At 42.1% G+C, this 23,038-nt stretch overlaps 1 protein-coding gene across 1 annotated transcript in view; it reads left to right on the top strand.

Annotated features, from left to right (window-relative positions):
- The window catches only part of KNL1 (kinetochore scaffold 1), a 102,325-nt gene that overhangs the window by 61,182 nt on the left and 18,105 nt on the right, over window positions 1-23,038 (top strand). The window contains exons 16-17 of the mRNA XM_089693939.1: window positions 9,280-9,380; window positions 13,914-13,982. Of these exons, the coding sequence (XP_089550065.1) occupies window positions 9,280-9,380; window positions 13,914-13,982 (170 nt within the window). The remainder of the gene's footprint in view (window positions 1-9,279; window positions 9,381-13,913; window positions 13,983-23,038) is intronic.

Below are 23,038 nucleotides of genomic sequence, written 5' to 3'. Positions count from 1 at the left end.
TGCTATTTAGTGGGACCTCAGTTCTGTGTTGGCACTTGAGAGGCCACCGTTTGAACCCAGTGGTACTAAACCTAAAAGCAAACAAATTTATTGAAACTTACCCATTCATAGATGTGGTGACTGCATTTGTTTTCTTTTTTTAGGTATTCATTCCTTTAGTTTCACGTAGTGATCCTGCTAGTAAGTCTGTTGTTTTACAACAGAACAAGCTGTCGAGCTGATGTAGCATTTAGAGAGCTGAGACAAACCATTTACTACTGACAGGAGTTCTAACAATGATCAGCTTTTATTTATGTAAAAACCTTATCCCAGAAGGAGCAAAACTGTTGCTCTAATTGCTTATAAAGTGGTAGCTGGAGTTTGGCTACAATTTCAGTGTATCTAAATCTGTTAGTGCCTGTAGCACCAACCTTCCCCTAGATTGGGCAATGTTGCTGTCCAAAGGTTTCTCTGCTGTTCCTTAAACCAGAATGTAGGTACTCTTAATACAGAAAGATTGTTACTGGCCAGATCACCAGGTGACATGAAGAGGGGGGGGCTAAAACTGTACACATCCATTTTTGTTTTTGGTAGAGACTTTTTAAGGAGTCTGCTCTCTACTGCTTAGATGTGGTTAGGGCTGTAAGAGTATACCTTGCACAGCCCTCGATTTGTCATTCTGACACTCTGTTTCTGTTCATGCCTGATGGCTCCACACTCGTCAAAAGGATTAGGCAAATTATTAGAGGCGTATGACCTGGAAGGTAGGATTCCTCCCTGTGCTGTGAAGGTGCACTCTACCAGAAATGTTGATGCTTCATAGGCTTTCCAACAACAGGCCCTAATTTCCTAAGTCTATAAGATGGACACTTGACCTTCTGCTCATACATTCGCTAGGTTTTATCAGGTAAATGTTTGGGTCTTGGTGGATGCTGGCCTCAGTTGGAAAGACCTACAGACATTCCTGTAAAAGCCTCATAACTTGTTCCTCTTCTTAGGTTAAGAAAATTGTTCCTGTCTTGGCCTTCTGTTGGCCGCCTCTCATGGGATTGCTTTTGGAAGTCCCAATAGTCTAAGAAGTAATCCTCTTGCATCCTGTGATTGTACATTTAAGAAAATTGATTTTTCTTGCCTGTAAAATCCCTTTCTTTGAGTACAATAAATGACACAGGTCCCTGCCCTCTGGTTTCACTACAGTATTGTAGCTGACAAAGCAGAAGCAATGCTGGAAGTGAGAGATGTTATGCTGGCCAATGTCAAGCTTTATTTGCCAGTGTCCGATCACATGGTGTCCTGTGACATACTCCAAGAAAGTTTTTAAAGGTAATTTTAAAAGTCCCTTTATAGGAATAATGGTGCCAAAAATGTGAGTACATCCTAAAGCAGTAACTAAAGGCACGGAATAACTCTCAGACACATTGCATAGCTGGTCACTGGATGTGTGACAACAGAATCGTAGCCATACATTTTGAATATTTTACACCCTCAAGTAGCGTAACCCATGTTTTAGGTTTTCTATGTGTAGAGCAGAGGGTGATTAGTTGGTAATATGCAAGGGGGGTAGGTAGAGGTCTGGGTTACGGGGTAAAGTCAGGGCAAAAACCATGATAGAGAAGGATGCGGGGATAAGGATAGGGCAGGAAAGAGAAAAAGGGGGAGGAGAAGTTCTGATCTGGAGCAAATAAGTCTGGTAGGGGGGTGGGGTATGCCAGTATGCAGGCATTCAGCATGCATACATCTATGTGGGGGAACTGCTGTGTGAAACAGATGTGATGGGTCCAGCTTCAGGGTAAATTTTTAGTTGATCAGTGAAATCACATTTGCCTGCATTGTTCATCAATCCTTCAGTGAGGATGTAAATTTCTCCATTGTCATGACTTCATCAATTTTTGCGAGCCAGTGCACAACTTTCTTCGTTGAGGGTCTCTTCCATAAAGACAGAATGCCTGTATTTGCAGCATTAAATAAATAGATAAGCAAAAAACTTCTTCCTGATAGGGAAATGAGGTGAAAAAGTAGGGGTGGGGGGTCATTTTGGAGAGAGTCTTATTATTTTGAGTAACTTTGGTAACTCTGGACCAGAAGTGTTTGTCTATCCTCTGCTTTAGCCCTGGTTCACACTGTTGTGACTTGCCATGCGATTTGACAGTTCCAAATTGCATGACAAGTCGCACCCTAACGTTGACAATGAAACTGTTCAAATTAGTCCAACTCCGTCAGAGTCGCACCGGTTTTGAAAATAGTTTCTGCACTATTTTCGGTGATTTTAGGTGCAGCTTTACATAGACATCCTGTGCATGAAGTCGCACAGATGTCAGGCAAGTCACACCTGAAATTTCACTGACCTGAGGATTTGAAATAGTGCTACTTCAAATGAAGTAGTTCCAAAGTCTATTTCAGTGTGAACCAGGACTTAGAGTATAGAGATGAGTGATTCTCATTGCTCTGGACTTCCCCAGACTGATGGGGTACGCCAGTCTGGTATGATTCTTGTTGGGTACACCATGGGCTCAACTAGATCATTAGGATCTTTTGTCTTGGGGAATGATTTTTTACCTTCCTCTTGGGAAATGATATTTTACCTTCCTGCTTCATGGTTGCTGGCTTTATTGGCATGGCTGTCCATGCCCATGTTTTGAGAGATGGAGCAGCTTGGATTCTGTGATTCCTTTTGTGCTACTTCTTTAAAGTTTATCAAAGCATACCTCACTTGATAGCATACTATCACTCTCTATCTCTTCCCCCCCCCCCGTAAAAAAGAAAATACAAGGACAACTGCCCAAACAGCATCTACAGATAAAATACACACAAGGTTGTCGCTCACGGCTGTACCATCGGATTATATAATATGCTTAATATGTGTTTACATGCGTAATCATGTCACGTAATGATATTTATAGCGATGAACCCTATAGACAAAAAAAAAAAAAGAAAAAAACACTTAACTTGCTCTCTCTGTGCTCTGCACCATTTGGAGTTGGAGAGAATATTAGCTGTTAGAGGACGTTATTACAGTACATAGTGCAAATACCTTAGCCAAAATGGGAGGGAACACGGGTAGCTTGTTCATGAGAATGTGAGCACTTCTAACAAGGGGATTTCTCAATTAAAAGTATATTAGATGTCTAACCAAACCAGTGGGCGATCCACCGCTCAATAGTCTATCCTTCACTAAATAAAACACGAGTTAGAGCTGTATATGTGAGGGGTTCAACAGAATCATCTAACCACCCCAGCAATTTAAGATCTACAGGGAGAGTAAGAGTGAAGATTTTATTGATCAACGTCATTACAGAGGTCCAATAGCGCACCAGTTTAGGGCATTTCAACAGCATATGTAGCAGGGTACCATATTCTATAGCACAAGGTGGGCAAAGGGGAGCGGCTATCCTGTGCCAATCAAATAATCTCTGGGGAGTGCAATACGTGCAACGAACAATGAAAAGCTGGGTAAGCTGTTGTGATGAAGACACAGATGCTAATAAAATATTAGAAAGAATCGTGGACCACTCTTCATCAGAAATATACTCTAAATCCCTGGACCACTGCAGTCTACAGTTAAGGGACATAGCCCTGGATACCCATTGGATTAATGCACTATATAGTGAGATCCGTCCCTGTTTGCTCGGGGAGCGCACTAATCGACTAAGAGGAATGGGGTTACCCAAGATGCACGAGGAAGCCCTGGCCTGTGCCAAGATGGCGTGTATAAGTTGTAGGTGTTCAAAAAAGACGGATTTGGGCCAAACTCCACCCTTAACTGCCTCCCGCCCGCCATATAGTGACATGACGGGTGCAAGGCGGTTCTCTCGTTCTGGGAGGATGTCATATGATGTCGTCCCATTTTAAGAGCGCATGCGTGGCTCCGGGAGCGCGCAGTGCGGCGATCTGTGGTGTGCGGTGTCCCTCGGATACAGTGGATCACCAATCAACGGAAAGAGCCGAAGATGTCGGCTTGGTCATGTGATGAGCTGTGTCCAATCACAGCTGATCGCATGTAAATAGGGAAATGCCGGTTATCGGCATTTCTCTCCTCACGAGCTGTCACGCTGACAGCTCGAGAGGAGAGCAGAGCCGGTAATCGGCATCCCTCAGAGGGGACATGTGCACTGGTCATCAGGGCACTGATGATCAGTTTGCCCTGATGATCTGTGTAGCCCCAGGCGTGCCACCTGTCAGTGTCCATCAGTGCCAGCTGTTAGTGCTCATCCATGTCACCTGCCAGTGCCCATCAATGCCACATATCAGTGCCTACCAGTGCACATCAATGCCACATATCCGTGCCCATCTGAGCTGCCTTTCAGTGCCACCTATCAGTGCTGCCAGTCAGTGCCGCCTAACAGTGCCAGTCAGTGCCGCCTAACAGTGCCGCCTATCAGTGCCATATGAGTGCTGCCTTTCCGTGCCCATCAGTGATGCCTGTCATTGCCCATCAGTGCCACCTATCAGTGTCCATCAGTGCCCATCACTGCAGCCTCATTAGCGCACATCAGTGAAGGAGAAAAATCACTTATTTACAAAATGATATAACAAAAACTAAGAAAAAATGTTTGGTTTTTTTTCAAAATTTTCAGTGGTTTTTGGTTTAAGAAAAAATAAAAAACCCAGAGGTGATTAAATACCACCAAAAGAAAGCTCTATCTGTCACAAAAAAATGATAAAAATGTCATATTGGTACAGTGTTGCATGACCGCGCAATTGTCATTCAAAGTGTGACAGCGCTGAAAGCTGGAAATTGGCCTGGGCAGGAAGGGGGTAGAAGTGCCCTGTAGGCTAGTAATTGTTTGAAAGTCTTTCATCAATTGCTCACGGTACAGCTGAGGGACATATTTAAGGCCCGCAGCTGTCCACGCCACAAAGCCCTTCAGTTTCGGGTTCCGGGTAGTTATGGTTATTGAATGTGATAAAGCCTTGATATTGGAAATATTTCGTCTTGCTCCATGCTCTGTCAATCAGTGCCAGAATGGGAAACTGTGCTAGGGCTTTAAACTCACCTGCTTCCAGGCATTCCACCAAATTATCTGTGGACAGGGTCCCTAGAAGAAGCAAGCTGAACGGGTCTGGGTGTGTATTATCCTGCCAGGGTGTAAAAGTGTTGTAGCTGGGCTGCAATATAATAAAGAAAGGGGTTGGGAACCGGAAGGCCTCCCATATCCTTCCTGTAGAGTTTCTGGTTTAATCCAAGGTGTGTGCATCCACCAGATTAGGTGTGAAACACAGTATCAGATCTTTTAAAGATCCGTATAGGAATGCAAACGGGCATTGTGCAGAATATAAAGAAATTGAGGGGCCCATATCATTTTGATTAAGTTACATCTCCCTACCACGGAAAGAGGGAGTTTAGTCCAGCTAGTTTTTTGTTGGAATTTTTTAATTAACGGAAGTAAGTTTAGGTCTGTATATTTCGATAGAGTGGATTGAATGATAATACCCAGATATTTAAAGGAGTCCACTATTTCAATCTGCGCAGCTTCAGCTGGTATAGGATGCGTAAGGGTGTCCAGCGGGAGAAGGGTGGATTTATCCCAGTTTATTGAGAAGCCGCCAAATTTAGTGATTAATGTCATTAGGCATCTCAACAGAAGGGTGTCATTGGCATATAACGCTACTTTCTCCATCGGTTCCCTACAAAAACCAACAATACCTGGATCTTCTCTAATGGCAGCCGCTAGAGGTTCTATCGCTAAAGCGAATAACAGCAGGGAAAGAGGACAGCCCTTCTGTGTCCCTCTTCCTAGTGTGAATGAGGAGGATAGAGCATTATAAACCCAAATATGGGCCGACGGGGCACGATATAATAATTGAATCCAAGAAATTAAGGTGTCCCCAGGGTAAACTTTGCAAGGACTAGCCAAAGGTACCTCCATTCTACACTGTCAAATGCTTTAGCAGCGTCGAGTGACAAAATTGCCCTGTCACCCAAATTGTCAGAAGGGATTTGAAGGTTAAGAGAGCCTACGAATATTGATTGCCGTAGATCTGTTGGGAATGAAACGTGACTGATCTGGTCGCCAGTACTTTAGTACTAATTTTGAGGTCTGGAGTCAATAGCGATAGGGGACAGTAAGACTCCACTAATGTGTCCTTTCCCGGCTTCAAAAGTACAACTGTTATTGCCTCATACATGGAGGCAGGCAGGAAGTTCTGTTCCAATGCCACCTGGAGTATTTTAAGTAGCTCAGGTAGAAGTATTCCACCAAAAGATTTGTAAATTTCCATTGGCAGCCCATTTCCACCGGGAGCTTTGAGATTGGGATATGAAGCTACAGCCATCTGCAATTCTTCAAGAGTGAGTGGTGCATTACCTCCCTAGCGGTCTGATTATATCCATATTTCTGTGCTCAAAGTGGTACATTTTTTGCATGGAAATATGTATTTTTTTTTTTATTGTAGGCCTGTAATTTTTAGGAATAACTCACTGAAATCTGTCCGAGCAAGACTCTAGTAAACATCCTGGGTATGTTACAATTTGAAACACGAAATCATAAATTATAATTTAATAAATAATCATAAAAAATAATATAATAAATTTAATTAAATAATATAATCAAACCAAAAACACTGAAATTTGAAATATAGCGCCAAGTTTGCACATCACTGAGCAAAATCGTTTTCAGTGTCTGATGATGAATTTCCCCATGAATCATCACTCAATTCTGCAAACTTGCCAAGTTTAACCACTAGTTCCTTTTGGCGGTCTTTAGATGAGCACTGAGGGAGCGGGTCTCCGCCATGTTGGACAGGCTGCGATGCGGCATCCCCCTCTTCCGTTTTCCTTGTCATGTTCTTAGCGCTGTGGAGTAGCGGAGGCAGAGACAGGATGTCAACCAGAGCTGTGCTGTCGGTGACCCAGATAAATGCGGCCCAAATGGAGGATTTTGGCAGAGCTGTGCAGGAACCCGACCGCTGACATGGACGGCTAAGCCCCACCCCGTAGCGGGTTTCTGAAACACATGGCAAAGTGTGCATTTTCTGTATTTTTGGAAATACACAGATGTGAATGGAGCCCCATTGTTCTGTGTAAATGCACAAATTTCACTTTCAGGCAATAACACCCAGAGTAGAGGGAACGCTTGTTTTTTGGCTTGTTTTTCCAGTGACACACATAGGACAGCCTGTTGATTACAATGGGCTGCGCTACACGTGGCAAAATGGGACATTTTAGCATGATCCATGTTGCACATTTTTTACTGCGCATTTTGCTGCATTTGGCACCCCTTTTTGTTTTTTTATGTGGCAAAACGTGCTTGTTTCTGTGTTTGCTGTACCATTAATAATTACACTAAAAGCGCAACTAGGTACTTTTATGTGTATAAGGGTGGTCATACACTATACAATCTGTACGATCTCCTTTAGATTTACCAAAATTACACTATATTGCCAAAAGTATTGGGCCAGCCCTCCAAATCATTGGATTCAGGTGTTCCAATCACATCCATGGTCACTGGTGTATAAAATCAAGCCCCTAGGCATGCAGACTGCTTCTACAAACATTTGTGAAAAAATAGGTCGCTCTCAGGAGCTCAGTGAATTCAAGTGTGGTACCATAATAGGTTGCCCCTATGCAATAATTCCATCCATGAAATTTCCTTGCTACTAAATATTCCACGTTCAGCCTTTGGTGGTATTGTAACAAAGTGGAAGCAACTGGGAACAACAGCAACTCGGCCACGAATGTGGTAGGCCATATAAAATGACAGAGCGGGGTCAGCGCATGCTGACGTGCACAGTGCGCAGAAGTGGCCAACTGTCTGCAGAGTCAATAGCTAAAGACCTTCAAACTTCATGTGGCCTTCAGATTAGCACAACAGTGTGTAGACAGCTTCATGGAATGGGTTTCCATGGCCGAGCAGCTGCATCCAAGCCTTACATCACCAAGTGCAAAGCGTCAGATGCATTGGTGTAAAGCATGCCACCACTGGACTCTAGACCAGTGGAGATGTGTTCTCTGGAGTGACGAATCACACTTCTCTGTCTGGCAATCCGATGGACGTGTCTGGGTTTGGCGGTTGCCAGGAGAATAGTACTTGACTGACTGCATTGTTCCAGGTGTAAAGTTTTGGTGTAGGGGGGGATTAAGGTGTGGGGTTGTTTATCAGGGATTGGGCTTGGCCCCTTAGTTCCAGTGAAGGGAACTCTTATGGCATCAGCATACCAAGACATATTGGACAATTTCATGCTCCCAACTTTGTGGGAAGAGTTTGGGGATGGCCCCTTCCTGTTCCAACATGACTTCGCACCAGTACCAAAATCAAGTTCCATAAAGACATGGATGAGCAAATCGTGGTGGAGGAACTTGACTGGTCTATTGGGGTGAGGTCAGGACTCTTTAGAACACCTTTGGGATGAATTGGAGTGGAGACTGCAAGCCAGACCTTCTTGTCTGACATCAGTGCCTGACCTCACAAATGTACTCCTGGAAGAATGGTCAAACATTCCCATAGACACACTCCTAAACCTTGTGGACAGCCTTCCCAGAAGAGTTGAAGCTGTTATAGCTGCAAGGGGTGGGCCAACTCAATATTGAACTCTACGGACTAAGACTGGGATGCATTTAAAGTTTATTTGCATGTATAGTCAGGCGTCCCAATACTTTTGACAATATAGTGTATATAATAGGAGGACACAGCATCTATCCAATATCTTGGCCTGAGCCCGTATGTAGAGTCGATGGGGTAGCCAGGCAAATGCATGAGGGGAGAGATCTAGGGGATGCTGTGAAAAATAGTTGATGGGTGAAGGGTGTGTACTAATGAGGTCAGTGCAGGATGTGTGTGCTAATGAGATCAGCTGGTACAATACTTCCAGGGTCCTATTGGCTCCTCTGTCTATATTCCAGGAACTGAAAAAGCTTTCTAAGAAATTTACCAAAGGATACGGTAAGGCCCTGCTCTCCAGATCAAAATGAGCTTGTATATATTTGCAACTGAGGTACATTAGTTGTATATTGGTGCATAGGGTAGCTGGATTTTATTAAAAAAAAAAAAGTGAACTTAGCCCTTATGTACACGAGCCGGTGGGCTTTGAAAAATCTACAATTTCTCAGATAAGATTTGCCTTTTACACATTTCTCAAGTTAACACAGTTGATCAATTCTCTTGCTGTTTGATGCTAATGAGGCAATTAATTAGAAGCTGGATCTCAGTGGATGGACAAGCATATTGCCAGTGAAAGACTTGACCAACTATCTGACAGCTCCATTTTAATTGGTTTACACACCCTCCAAGTTTGAAGTGTGAAATGTAAGTGTTGTAAGTAATCTAATTTAAACTATTACCTGATATTTTATTTGTTTTTTAGCTTTGCAGAATGGGATATGGTTAACTGGACAAATACAAGAGCAACATTTGTTTTTCTGTATGATTCTCTGGAAATTACCATCATGTTTGGAGATGAGATTGGTAAGTGTTCTATTGAAATCTTTAAAAAAAAAAACCCAAAAAAACAATGCTTTGCTGAAGGGTTTTTTTTGGGAGCAAGTGTTTGGTCATCAGAACTAGGCCCCTCTTCACTGTTGACAGCACATATGTCTACCTCAGCCCATTCAAATTCTTTCAAATTATCTTAATGGAGGTGTTGTCTTGGAGTAGATATGGAAAAATAATGGGTTAAGAGCAAGAAACAACCAGTAATCAAATCTGCCAGTGTGTCAGATCTTGCAGGTGGCAACTGTGAAATGTTTGCAGACTCTTGACCAAGTTTCAACAAAGCATGTTGAAAATTGACACATTTCTTAGGTGTGCAGTGCAAGATATAGGATCTTTATTCTTAACCATGGGCTTTGCTTCCATCTTCATGAGATTGGGCCCTTCTGATTTGGAAGGGCACAGCTATAGTTGATCAGCAAACCTTTTCAGTAGATCGCCTAAGGGCTTGTCTCTGTTCCCCAGGAGAATAGATGCTCTGCCAAACCACATGGGGCAATGGAGAGTCTTATACGGCTTGGTTGCTACAGCCAGCAGGCTAAGAGGGATCATAACCATACCCTGCACCCACATGAGGCCTGTAATGCAGCTGATCAGCTCTGGATCCTTTGCAGTCCTATCCAAAATGCTCTACATGCTCATGGGCAGTTATTCCCACTTCGAAAGGGAATTGAGTCTGAGAGTACTGCAGGGCATGCCTGCAGAATGGGTGAAGATTGAGCCCATCAGCCTTGCTGCCTGGGGTGGGCGAGTATCTCCTTACTAGTAGGCAAAAGTGTCCATTTTCCCTGCAGTGTACTGTCTAGTTTTCTTGTAGAGAAATTATAGAGCATTGTGGACAGTCTGGTGCCGTGCACGATGACAACTTTGCACTTGTCTGTGAGCTTTTACTGATGTGTTCTTGCAGCTCAGAACAGCCCGAGTTTCAGTGCAGAGCATGACAACTTCAGCACAGACCAAGTATTGGGGACATTTGACTACAGGGAGTGACTACCTACACAGCTGTCAGCTGGGTGGCTCAGCCCTTGCAGTGTAACTGGCCTATAATTCTTCAGTAAGACATGACCTTGCACAGGAGGCGAGTATGAAAGGGAAATGGGATGCGCTCCCAAATTCCTCAATCAGGCAGGCGGGATTCCACTACACAGTTTGCCCTGTAATGGCTTCTTAAAGGATAAGCTTGGTTCTGAATTCCTGCCGTATTTCCACTCTTCCAGGGGCACAATTTTTTGTTTCCTTTGGGTCAGGGGAGGAATTCTCCACAGCCAATTTTAGTCTGTGTGATCAGCTCTCAGGTTTTTACTGGCTTTAGGATTGTTTAGGCCCTGGATTATTCACATTGTGGGGTATTTGGACAGCCTTTTTCTCAGAAAGCCGTTGGCTTATAAAATGTCCAGCAGTTTACATAAAATGTCCAGCAGACAGCACAGGTCTTAAAAGGTTTGGCTGGGTGCCGAACCTTCAAAACTCGGCCTCTGTACTGGCACAGCATCAGGAGCATTTAGACTTCATCCATGGCACAGGTGAAGGTACTTCTTCCGCAGGAAAAATGCAGACCTTTTGATGTAGTCCCCTAAGTCCACTTTCACTCCAGAGCTCTGCAGCTTAATATCCTGTTGAACTCAAAAATCACGAGTCCTGGGTTCTGCCATTGCATCCTACTCCCAAGACAAGGTTGGCACATTCCCCTACTGAAGCACAGAGGAGAAAACCTGTTCAGGATTCATAGTTGTCTGAGGAGCAGAATTGCTGATCAGCATCCTAGAAGTTCAGCTGGCTCTCCTACACTGGTTTGCCCACCTTCGGGGTTTCCCTGTCATGGTGCAGTCACAGTGCCACAGCTATAGCATACATCAGGTGTCTAGAAGGGACAAGATGTCACGCTGCTTAGGAACAAGTGGACCTGATCCTCTCTTGGGCAGAACTTCCAGCGCTCTCTGAGTCGTACAAATTTCTGGTGAGCAAAATTGGTAGACTTCCTCAGCCATCAGCAGCTGAATATGGGAGAATAGGACCTTCATCCAGAGGTGTACACAAAGATTTGCTTGTGCTGACAAACACCTAACATTTATAGGTAAAGTTGATTAAGGGAATATCCAATTGCCTCTCAGGGGATCAGGAAGGAAACTTTTTACCTGCAGGAGCAAATTGGATCATGCTTTGCTCGGTTTTTTGCCTTCCTCTAGATCAACTGTGGGTATAGGATTATAACTTTTTTTTTTTTTTTAATGGTTGAACTGGATGGACTTTTGTCTTTTTTCAGCCAGACTAACTATGTAACCTACACAAAAAAAGCACAAAAATTAAATAAATAAAAATAATCACAAATAAATGTCCGTGCAAAAATATATATATAATATTTCAAACATAAGTCCTTATTTTCCCAAAAGGATTTTCAAAACAATGTTCCAAAATGTGCTTCCACCTAATCACCATGTGAAAAATAATATTGACCGCACTCACCAGATGGAGGTGAGTAATAAGCCTCATAGGATATAAGGGATCCTATAGCCCCTCAGGAGGAACTCAAATCGCCTTCTTCACCCTGCTTAGATACAGCAATCGACTCCACTCTACTTCTCCATGGAATCCTCAATAGTGTGCAAGGAAAAAAAGGCTACATAGTGTAATACTGCCACTCAATACCATATAAATCGATAGAATAAGGACACTCACATGTTTCAATAAAATAACAGGCCTTGTTTAATAGCCTCAAAGGCTTCAAAGGAACAAGTTTCCAAATTGTAAATATAGGGATCTCACGCTTTTAGGATCACTGTAGAGGATGACCAGCTTTCCACCTCAAAAATGGCTGCTTGAAACGCAAAAGTCGGCGTGCGTTCCAAATACTGGAAGTGACGTAGGCCAAGAAGACGGCAGACCGGAAGTGCGTCAATGCGTTTCACCCCACCCACAGGGCATTTTCAAGCTTTTACTTGAACTTGGAACGCACGCCGACTTTTGCAGTTCAAGCAGCCATTTTTGAGGTGGAAAGCTGGTCATCCTCTACAGTGATCCTAAAAGCGTGAGATCCCTATATTTACAATTTGGAAACTTGTTCCTTTGAAGCCTTTGAGGCTATTAAACAAGGCCTGTTATTTTATTGAAACATGTGAGTGTCCTTATTCTATCAATTTTATATGGTATTGAGTGGCAGTATTACACTATGTAGCCTTTCTTTCCTTGCACACTATTGAGGATTCCATGGAGACGTAGAGTGGAGTCGATTGCTGTATCTAAGCAGGGTGAAGGCGATTTGAGTTCCTCCTGAGGGGCTATAGGATCCCTTATATCCTATGAGGCTTATTACTCACCTCCATCTGGTGAGTGCGGTCAATATTATTTTTCACGTGGTGATTAGGTGGAAGCACATTTTGGAACATTGTTTTGAAAATCCTTTTGGGAAAATAAGGACTTATGTTTGAAATATTATATATATATTTTTGCACGGACATTTATTTGTGATTATTTTTATTTATTTAATTTTTGCGCTGTTTTTTGTGTTTATTATTGGTGGTTTTCACTGGTGCACAGCTGCATAATTGTATACTTTCTTTGATTGGCGCTGGGATTTTTTAGTTAACTATGTAACCTGATATGGATCTTTTGGTGTCAAGAGTCAACAGCATACTGGACAGGTTAGTGTGCTAAGCCAGGGATTCTAAAGTGTAGATGCCCTGGTGACTTCTTGGGATCAATTTTGACTTATTTATCACCCACTGCAGCTTCTTCCTCACCTGTTACTCAGAATAAAGGTGGAAGGCATTCCAGTGTTTCTATAATAAACATAATCATGTTTAGGTCTATTTTAAAAACTATAGGTGGAACCCACACTAGCAGCTAGCACAATATTGCAGGTTACAATGCATAAAACATAAATTGATAAGTGCAGCGCTAGGAAAAAAATATAAATATGCTTTTCCATGAAAAAGAGAGTCCAATCTAAAAATGTCAAATATATAATAAAAAGTCCAGCAGCAGAGAAACAGCATAGATCCAATAAGTGCCCAGGAGAAATCATTCACCAACACCAAACCCACTGTCCCTTTCCTGCCTTTTTTGTATTTCACACCTTAATTGAACTGATTTTGGACAATCCAGGCTAAAGAACCTGTGTCCTTTACAGTTTAGGATACAGATCCCTCCTCTCTAATTTCTTATGTCTCATGCTTATTGCTTGCTGACAAAACTGACATGTTGTACTAGTACCCAGTTTTGTGAAGGTGGCAGTATAACCCATGTTTGACTAAAGATCCTGTGGATGTACGCCTGCACAATTTTCTAATAATGACTTTTGCAGTTAGACCTATGCAAAAACCCAAACCTGACTGGTTATCTGGTTAACTTTAAATTAAATTTTTATGCATCAGTGACAGATGCGTGAAACATTATGGATTTACCTATGAATTTGGTCATTTGGGAGCTCTGTCATTAAATGAAGTTTAAAGAATATTACTCAAAACAGAATTATCTTCATTGTGTTAATATAATTTTATGTGCCTTTAACAGATGGGGAAAAGTTTAATAACCAGCCCTGCAGAATAATTTCTAGGGTAATTTTGACATCTCAGCTAAATGGTGAGTATAACCTTTCTTTGTTTTTTTACAATATATTCCTTTTTTTTTGTCCATTGAAGGACACAGGAAGTCTTTAACATTTTGGCTATATTGCTGCCTTCAGGAGCATTGGACATGGCAAACAAACTGTAGGACAGCCAAAGATAAAAACTACTACTACCAGCTTGCCCCAGGTTTGTGGTACTGGCCTAGGAGAATGGACTGCTTTTCTTTCGGTCTGCTGTGCCAACACTAACTTTTTTTTCTAGCACCTTTTTTCCCGCTTTACGCCACCTGACTCGCTACCAGTTGTCAGGGTTTCATCAGTATCTGCTATGTACCCGAAGTCTATATTTTGCCTGACCACCACAGTACTGCTCTGATCTTAGACATGGGGGCGAAGGAGGGAGATTTGGACAGTCTGTTGTACTAGGTGACTCCAGCTCACATTTTACAAAACTATTCGAGGGCTGCTTACAGCACCCTTTCTGAAAGTGAAACCATCTGTAGACTAAAACTGTTATCCTGTGATTTTAAAGTCTTTTTTGTGTTTGGAGTCCCCTTTGGTGTCCAGTTTTGGCAGGGCTCTCCCTCTTTGGCTGAGGCTACCTTAGTCATGCAAGATCTCATGACCCATATTACCAAGTTGTTTGTGGACTGTGATCAAAGGCCGCAAACCTGCTTATATGCCCTCACCTGCAAGTTCTGTATCTGACCTGCCCACGATCTTAGCCCAGCCTCTGAGCCATCTGCTGTAAAGACATTATGAATTGCTCCAGCCCCTGAAACTGATTAACTTGCCTCTGAGAAGTTGCAGTCTACTAAATTAATATATACTGTTTTGACTACATACACACTGCTCAAAAGAATTAAAGGAACACTTTTTAATCAGAGTATAGCATCAAGTCATTTACACTCCTGGAATATTGATCTGGTAAGTTAAGTAGCAGAGGGAGTTGTTAAATCAGTTGCAGCTGCTTTGTTGTTAATGAAATTAACTTCTTCAGCCCCAGCCACTGCATATGTACGTTTGCAGGGCGGCACGGCTGCGCAAAACCACGTTTTAAAACCTGTTCTGCAAAACAGGTAGGGGGCGCACGCCCGCCCTACCTGTCCCGCGGTTGTCAGCAGCGGGTCTCCGCCGCCGGGTCACGGCCGGTCATTACCGGCCGTTTCCCCGTGATGAGCGGTGTTCGCTGACAGAGAGCAGGGCTGCATTGTCTATACACAACCCTGCTATCTGTCAGTTGCCTGTCAGCTCGTGACAAGCTGAAGAGGGAGAGAAGAGTTTCTCTCTCTCTCGATCAGCCTGTCCCCATCCAGCACACCCCCCCCCCCCCCCCCCCCGCCCCCTAGTAAAATACTCCCCTCTCACAGTTAACACTAAAAATGTTAACCCCTTCCTCCCCAGTGCCATTAGTACAGTGTCATTGTGTTTTTATTTCACTGATCACTGTATTGGTGTCACTGGGGATGTCAGTGACCCCAAGGCAGTTCCCCCCCCCCCCCCCCCCAGTGTCAAAATGTCCGCCGCAGTCCCGCCATAAGTCGCTGATCACCACCATAAGTCGTTGATCGCCGCCATATGTCGCTGATCGCTGCCATTATTAGGATAAAAAAAAATTACAAATGGCGGGAAAGATACTGAAAGATTTTTAAACGCTATAACTTTCATGTAAACCAATTAATTTACACGTATTGGGATTTTTTTTAGCAGACATGTCATAGAATGCATTTTGGATGAAATTTGTGACAAAATTATATATATATTTTTTTTTTACTGGACATGTTTTATAGCAAAAAGTCCAAAATATGGTTTTTTTTCCCTCAAAATTGTCAGCCTTTTTTTTTATAGCGCAAAAAATTAAAACCGCCCAGGCGATCAAATACCACCAAAAGAAAGCTCAATTTGTGGGAAAAAAAGGATGTAAATTTAATTTGGGTGCAGTGTTGCATGACCGCGCAATTGTCAGTTAAAGTAACGCAGCCCCGTAACACAAACCTCTTCTGTAACCGCTTCCTGACCACCCTACAGCAGAAATACTGCTACAGGGCAGCATGGGTACACAAAATCACATATACGTGATTCGCGCTCCCATGGTTTTCACACCCCTCCCAGATAGCGTCAGATTGCCCGTCAGTACACCAATCATCACATTTAACCCCTTGATTGCCAGGAGCACGCTCATGTACAATAAACCTCCATTGCTAGTATAGTGTCTGAACGGGTCAATATCTTTGATCAGGTCAGCACTATACCAGCGTTCACATTAGTATAGCGTCCCCAAAAACGCAGCGTTAGCGGGATCAGCCCTGGCACCTGCCAACAGCTGCATTTAGCCCCTACACTTACCCACCCTTCTCCCCCAGCAAGTGCAGTGTCAGTAGGTCACTGTCACTTTATACATTGCACACAAAACTGCAGTGTTTGCAGAATCAGGCCTGATCTCTGTTAGCACTTGCCGGTAAATTTTGATGACTCTTATATGCAGCAGAGTGCCAATACTAGTCCCGCTCTACCTTTTGGTGAGCTGGCGAGTACCAGCGGTCTAGTACATCTTGATCTTTCACATACCTTCTTGATTTTTGGAGCTGTTTTTCACGGAATATCTGTATGCGTTGATTGTGGATCAAAGCATTTTATATGCACAAGAATTTATCGCCGCCAACCCAAATTCAAACCATGCCAGACCATTCGCATGGAAACTCATTACGGTTTTCAAATTTACATTTTTTTTTTTTAGGCCTAACCCTCAACATGGGCATTACTAAAAGAAATGAATTGCGGTTGTATTGGTCCGCAGACCCGATTAATCATATGCCGTGTTCTCTGCTGCCGTGGCCAGGCATAGATATGTGTTTTATGCATTTCAGCGACAATACACTCTGTCATCCTCGGGGTAACCCTGAATTTGACCGGCTCCACAAAATTCAGCCCCTCGCAAATCACCTTAACCTAAAATTTGCAGATGTCTATACTCCCCGGCAAAACATCTGCATTGAGGAGTTCCTTATTAATTTTTCTGGCTGCCTTGCATTCAAACAATTTCTCCCCTGCAAGCGTGCCAGATATGGGGTCAAGATGTAGAAGACCTGTGAGAGGACAACAGGCTATACTTATAAGTTTCGGATTTACGAGGGAATAGATAGTCACGTGGAACCCGCCTGGATGCCCAGGCTACATGGGGAGCAGTGGCAAGATATTTTGGGACCTGGTGTCAGCACTTCTCCATATGGGGTACCACTTATACCTGGACAATTTTTATTCAAGCGTGCCACTATTTAGACATTTATTCAATCTTGCAACTGGCACTTGTGGCAAAGTGTGACCTAATGTGTGCCCACCATTAGAAGTGGGTGGATGCAGGGTGGTATATTCTAATGGTGGGCATACCACACACTTTTTGGCAGAGATTTCTTCTCATTTTTTCATTCAGTCCACTGGCTGCATACAAAAAAAAAACATAGCATATATAACCAACAAGGACCAGCAATGTACTGGTACATCACTGGATTTGAATGGTTATACCATGATGATGCCTACAGCTGCAGGCATCATCCTAGTATCGTTTTTTTCAGCCGGTGATCGGCTTTCATGTAAAAGCAATCCTAGTGGCTAATTAGCTGCAAGATTGCTTTTACAAGCAGTGGGAGATGATGTCCCCGCTCCCCCGCTGCCTTCCATGGCCTTTTTGGGGCAGTCCCGTGCCATCAGGGGAACCTGAGAATGCAGCCGGTGTTTCTGCCAGCTGACCATAGAGCTGATTGGAGACCAGAATGGTGCCAATCATCTCTATAGTCTAAGAATTCGGAAGCTACAAGCATTTCATCACTTCAGTTTCGCAGGATATAAACAGCGCCATTTGTAAATTGGGAAAGCATCTGATCACACTGATTTTGGTTTGATTAGATAATGTAAGGGCAGAGGAGATATCTAGAGTCTGATAGAACCCAGATTTCTCAAAAAAGAATATGACAGTGCCCATTGAAGTTATAGGGGTTATTTGCATTCCCTGTTATAGCATTTAAAAGTGATTAAAAAAAAAAAAATGAAAGGTACAATGTAAAAATAATAAAAAAAAAAAGCAAAATAACTAAAAAAAAAAAAAAAATTGCCACTCCCATGCGCGCACACCTGTGTGCACAAGCCTTGACCCTGTGCCGTTATGTAAACAGCGGTTGCACCATGCATGTGAGGTATTGCCGTGAACGTCAGATCAAGGGCAGTAATTCTAACACTAGACCTCCTCTATAAATCTAAAATGGTGGCTTTTAAAGCGCTGCCTATGGATATTAAAAATGTTTGCAGTTTGTCACCATTGCACGGGGCATGCGCAGTTTTAAAGCATGTCATGTTTGGTATCCATTTACTTGACATACCATTGTCTTTTATATTTTACCAAACAATTGGCCAATATATTGTGTTTTTGTGCATTAAAAGTAAAAAAAGTGTATTTTTTTTTTTTTTTAAATTGCTTTTGAAAAATCGCTGTGTGAGTACTATGTGCCATAAAAAATTGTAGTACCCACCATTTTATTCACTAGGGTGTCTGCTTTAAAAAAATATATGTTTGGGGGTTTAAATTAATTTCCTAGCAAAAAATACTGATTGTTTTTTTTATGTGAACAAAAAGGCTTGGTCTTCAGGTGGTTAGAAGAGTGAATGATGTGTGGCATAAACTTCTAATGCTGGGCATAAAACTCCCCCACCCCCCAAAATTACCCCTTTTTGGAAAGTAGTCACCCCAAACTATTTGCTGAGAGGAATGTTGAATCAATAGAAGAATTTATTTTTTTACCACAAGTTTTTGGAAAATGACAAAAATAAATGTATTTATTTTTTTTACACAAAATTGTCACTTAAATGATTTACTGCTCACACATGCCATGGTTATATGTGGAATTACTCCCCAAAATACATTTTGCTACTTCTCCCGAGTATGGGGGTACCACATGTGAGAGACTTTTTGGCAGTCTAGCCAAGTACAGGACCCCAAAATCCAATAAGCATCTTCAGGCTTTTAAAGGGCTTTATTTCCTCATTACACTTCCAGACTACCTATCACAGTTTCGGAGGCCCTGAAATGCCAGGATAGCACCGAACCCCCCCAAATTACCCTTTTTTGGAAAGTAGACGCCCCAAGGAATTTGATAAAAAGCACGGTAAGTATTTTGCAGATCTCATTTGTTGCCACAAGTTTTTGGAAAATGAAGAAAAAAAACAAAAACATATTTTTTCTATTTTTTTTTATATTTCAAAACCTTGTAAGAAAAAATGAGATCTGCAAAATACTCACCATGCCTCTTTTTAAATTCCTTGGGGTGTCTACTTTCCAGAAAGGGGTCATTTGGGGGGGTTTGGGGCTATCCTGGCATGTCAGGGCCTTCGAAACTGTGATAGGTAGTGAGGAAGTGTAATGAGGAAGTTACGCACCTTCAGACTTTCAAAGTGGTCATTGGATTTCAGGTTCCTGTATGTGGCTAGGCTCCCAAAAAGTCTCACACATGGGGTATCTCCATACTCAGTAGAAGTAGCAGAATGTATTTTGGGGTGTAATTCCACATATACCCATGGCTTGTGCGAGAAATAAATCATTTAAATGACAACTTCGTATAAAAAAAAAAAAAAAAGTGTTTGTCATTTTCCAGAAACTTGTGGGAAAAAAATAAATCTTCCATGGACTCAATATGCCTCTCAGCAGATAGCTTAGGGTGTCTAATTTCCGAAAAGGGGTCATTTGAGGGTGTTTGTACTATCCTGGTATTTTAGCACCTCAAGAAATGTGATGGACAGTCAGAAAGTAAAAGCTGTGTAAATTCCATACCATAGTTTGTAGATGCTATAACTTTCACAAAAACCAATCAATATACACTAATTGGGATTTTTTTTAACCAAAAACATGTAGAAGAATACATTTTGGCCTAAATTTATGACAATTTTAGTTTTTTTTAGATATTTTTTATGACCAAAATGAGAAAATATTGTTTTGGTTATAGCGCCAAAAATAAAAAGTGCATGAGATCAAATACCACCAAAAGAATGCTCTATTTGTGTTAAAAAAAGGACACAAATTTCATTTATGTACCGTATTGCATGACCGCGCAATTGTCTGTTAAACTAGCGCAGCGCTGTATAGCAAAAAAATGTCGTAAATTGCAGTATCTATACCATAGTTTGTAGACGCTATAACTTTCACACAAAGCAATCAATATACACTTATTGGGATTTTTTTTACCAAAAACGTAGCAGAATACATTTTGGCCTAAATTTATAACTAACTTTGAGTTTACTATATATTTTTTATAGCTGAAAGTAAAAAATATTGTTTTTCTTCAAAATATTTGGTCTTTTTTTGTTTATAGCGTGAAAAATAAAAAGCGCATAGGTGATCAAATACCACCGAAAGAAAGCTCTATTTGTGTGAAAAAAAGGACGTAAATTTCGTTTAGGTGCAGCATTTCATGACCGCACAATTATCAGTTGAATTAGTGCAGCGCCGAGTAGCAAAAAGAGGCCTGGTCATTAAGGGGGGTAAATCCTCAGGAGCTCAAGTGGTTAACAGGTGCACTAGATGGGCAACAATGAGACGAAACAGGAATGGTTTTACAGGTGGAGTCCACTAACATTTTTTTTTTTCTACTCGCCTTTTCTGACTGTTTTTCACTAGTTTTGCATTTGGCTAGGGTCAGTGTCACTACTGGTAGCATGACACGATACCTGGTCCCTACAGAGGTTACACAGGCAGGCCAACTCCTCAAGGATGGCACATCAATACATGCAATTGCCAGAAGGTGTGTTGTGTCTCCCAGCACAGTCTCAGGAGTATGGAGGAGATTCCAGCAGACAGGCAGTTACTCTAGGAGAGCTGGACGGGGCCGTAGAAGGTCCTTAACCCATCAGCAGGACCAATATCTGCTCCTTTGTGCAAGGAGGAACAGAAAGAGCACTGTCAGAACGCTACAAAATGACATCCAGCAGGCCACTGGTGTGAATGTTTCTGACCAAACAATCAGAAACAGACTTCATGAGGGTGGCCTGAGGGCCCGACGTCCTCTAGTGGGCCCTGTGCTGTCCACCCGGCATCATAGAGCTCAATTGGCATATACCATTGAACACCAGAATTGGCAGGTCCACCACTGGTGCCCTGTGCTTTTCACATATGAGAGCAGGTTCACCCTGAGCACATGTGACAGATGTGAAAGGGTCTGGAGAAGCCGTGGAGAATGTTATGCTGCCTGTAACATTGTTCAGCATGACTGTTTTGGTGGTGAGTTAGTGATGGTCTGGGGAGGCATATCCATGGAGGGACGCACAGACCTCTACAGGCTAGACAATGGTACCCTGACTGCCATTACGTATCGGGTGTCAGACCCTATGCTGGTGCAGTGGGTCCTGGGTTCCTCCTGGTGCACAATAATGCCCAGACTCATGTGGCAAGAGTATGCAGGCAGTTCCTGAAGGATGAAAGAATTGATACCATTGAATGGCCCCTACGCTCGCCTGGCCTTAAATCCAATAGAACACCTCTGTGATATCATGTTTCGGTTCATACATGTATATGTATGTATATGTTCCCACTGTGGACCCAGCAGCATTCCACCTTTACAGAGCGCTTACTATTCCATTAGGGGGCACACCTACCTTTATCAACCCAACTGATAAGCAGTTGTAAGCCCGTTCTGGGGCTCTGTTCTCGTTAGCAGTTCCTGTCTTTCATAGGATTCTGGCTGGGATCTTGCTTTGGTATACTGTTTGAATGGACAAAATCCCTTAAAAGAGAACCTTTTTTTCTATGTTGATACTTTGCTTAACCACTTCAAGTTCGGACACTTTCATCTCCTTCCTGTCCAGGCCAATTTTTAGCTTTCAACGCTATCACACTTTGAATGACAATTGCGCGGTCATGCAACACTGTACCCAGATGAATTTTTTAGCATTTTTTTTTAGATAGATAAAGCTTTATTTTGGTGGTATTTATTCACCAATGGGTCTTTTATTTTTTTTGCTATATAAATGAAACTGTCCAAAAATTTAAAAAAAAATAAGTGTTTTTCTTATAAAATTTTGCAAATAAATAATATTTCATCATAAATCTTGGCCAAAATTTATAAAGTTATCTTTTTAGTAAAAAAAAAAAAATAACCCAAGTTAGTTTTATAACCAAAAATTATAATTTGTTAAATGTTTACATTATTTTATTTTTTATATTGTTTTTTTTTTTTTTTTCACTAAAAAGATAACTTTATAAATTTTGGCCAAGATTTATCTTTTTAGTAAAAAAAAAAAAATAACCCAAGTTAGTTTATAACCAAAAATTATAATTTGTTAAAAAATGTTTACATTATTTTATTTTTTATGGTTTTTTTTTTTTTTCATGCTGTCACCCTAGCAGTACAATGTCACCATGGTGACACTGTACTACTTGTTGAGGGTGATGAAAATTTTTTTTTTTCTTTTACACCTATTGCTTATACACCCATAAAGGATGTAAAAGCAATCATTTCTCCTTCTCTCTGGCTGCATTCTTGCAGCCATTGAGAAATGCTGTGTGAGCTGTGATTGGTCACAGCTTGTCACATGGTACAGGGCTGTTGGGAATAGCCTTGTACCATGTGACCTCTGTGATGATTCACAGATTTCACACGTAGTAAGCAAAGATGTCAGAAGTGACATCTTGCTTACTACTTTGCATGCGATCACTGATTAGCCAATCAGTGATCACATGATCGGGACCTCGCACAGAGGTCCCGTCCAATGATCGATGTTCCACTGTGTCCAGAGCGCGCGCACAGATTGAAAATACGGGTGCCATTTATGAACGGCAACCCGCCCCTGGACTCCCACCGTCCTGCCGTTTATAAACAGACGGGAAGTGGTTAAAGAATGCATGGAGCAGATAGCTGTAGTGTTAGATTTCAGCCCTTATGGTTTGCCTCCTATCTCATTTTACACGTATCACTTATCAGTTCATATGTGTTGAGAGCTTGAGCTAAAGTGCAAAACCCTGTGTGTTTATAACATTGTTTAAACATTAGGAGCTGACTAAGGCTGTATGGGCGTTTAGGCATGCTGTTAA

The sequence above is a fragment of the Staurois parvus genome, unplaced genomic scaffold (assembly GCF_062004578.1).
Source record: "Staurois parvus isolate SC_StPar_1 unplaced genomic scaffold, SC_StPar_1.0 ptg000642l, whole genome shotgun sequence".
NCBI lineage: Eukaryota > Metazoa > Chordata > Amphibia > Anura > Ranidae > Staurois > Staurois parvus.
This window is presented reverse-complemented; position numbering and strand designations above follow the sequence as displayed.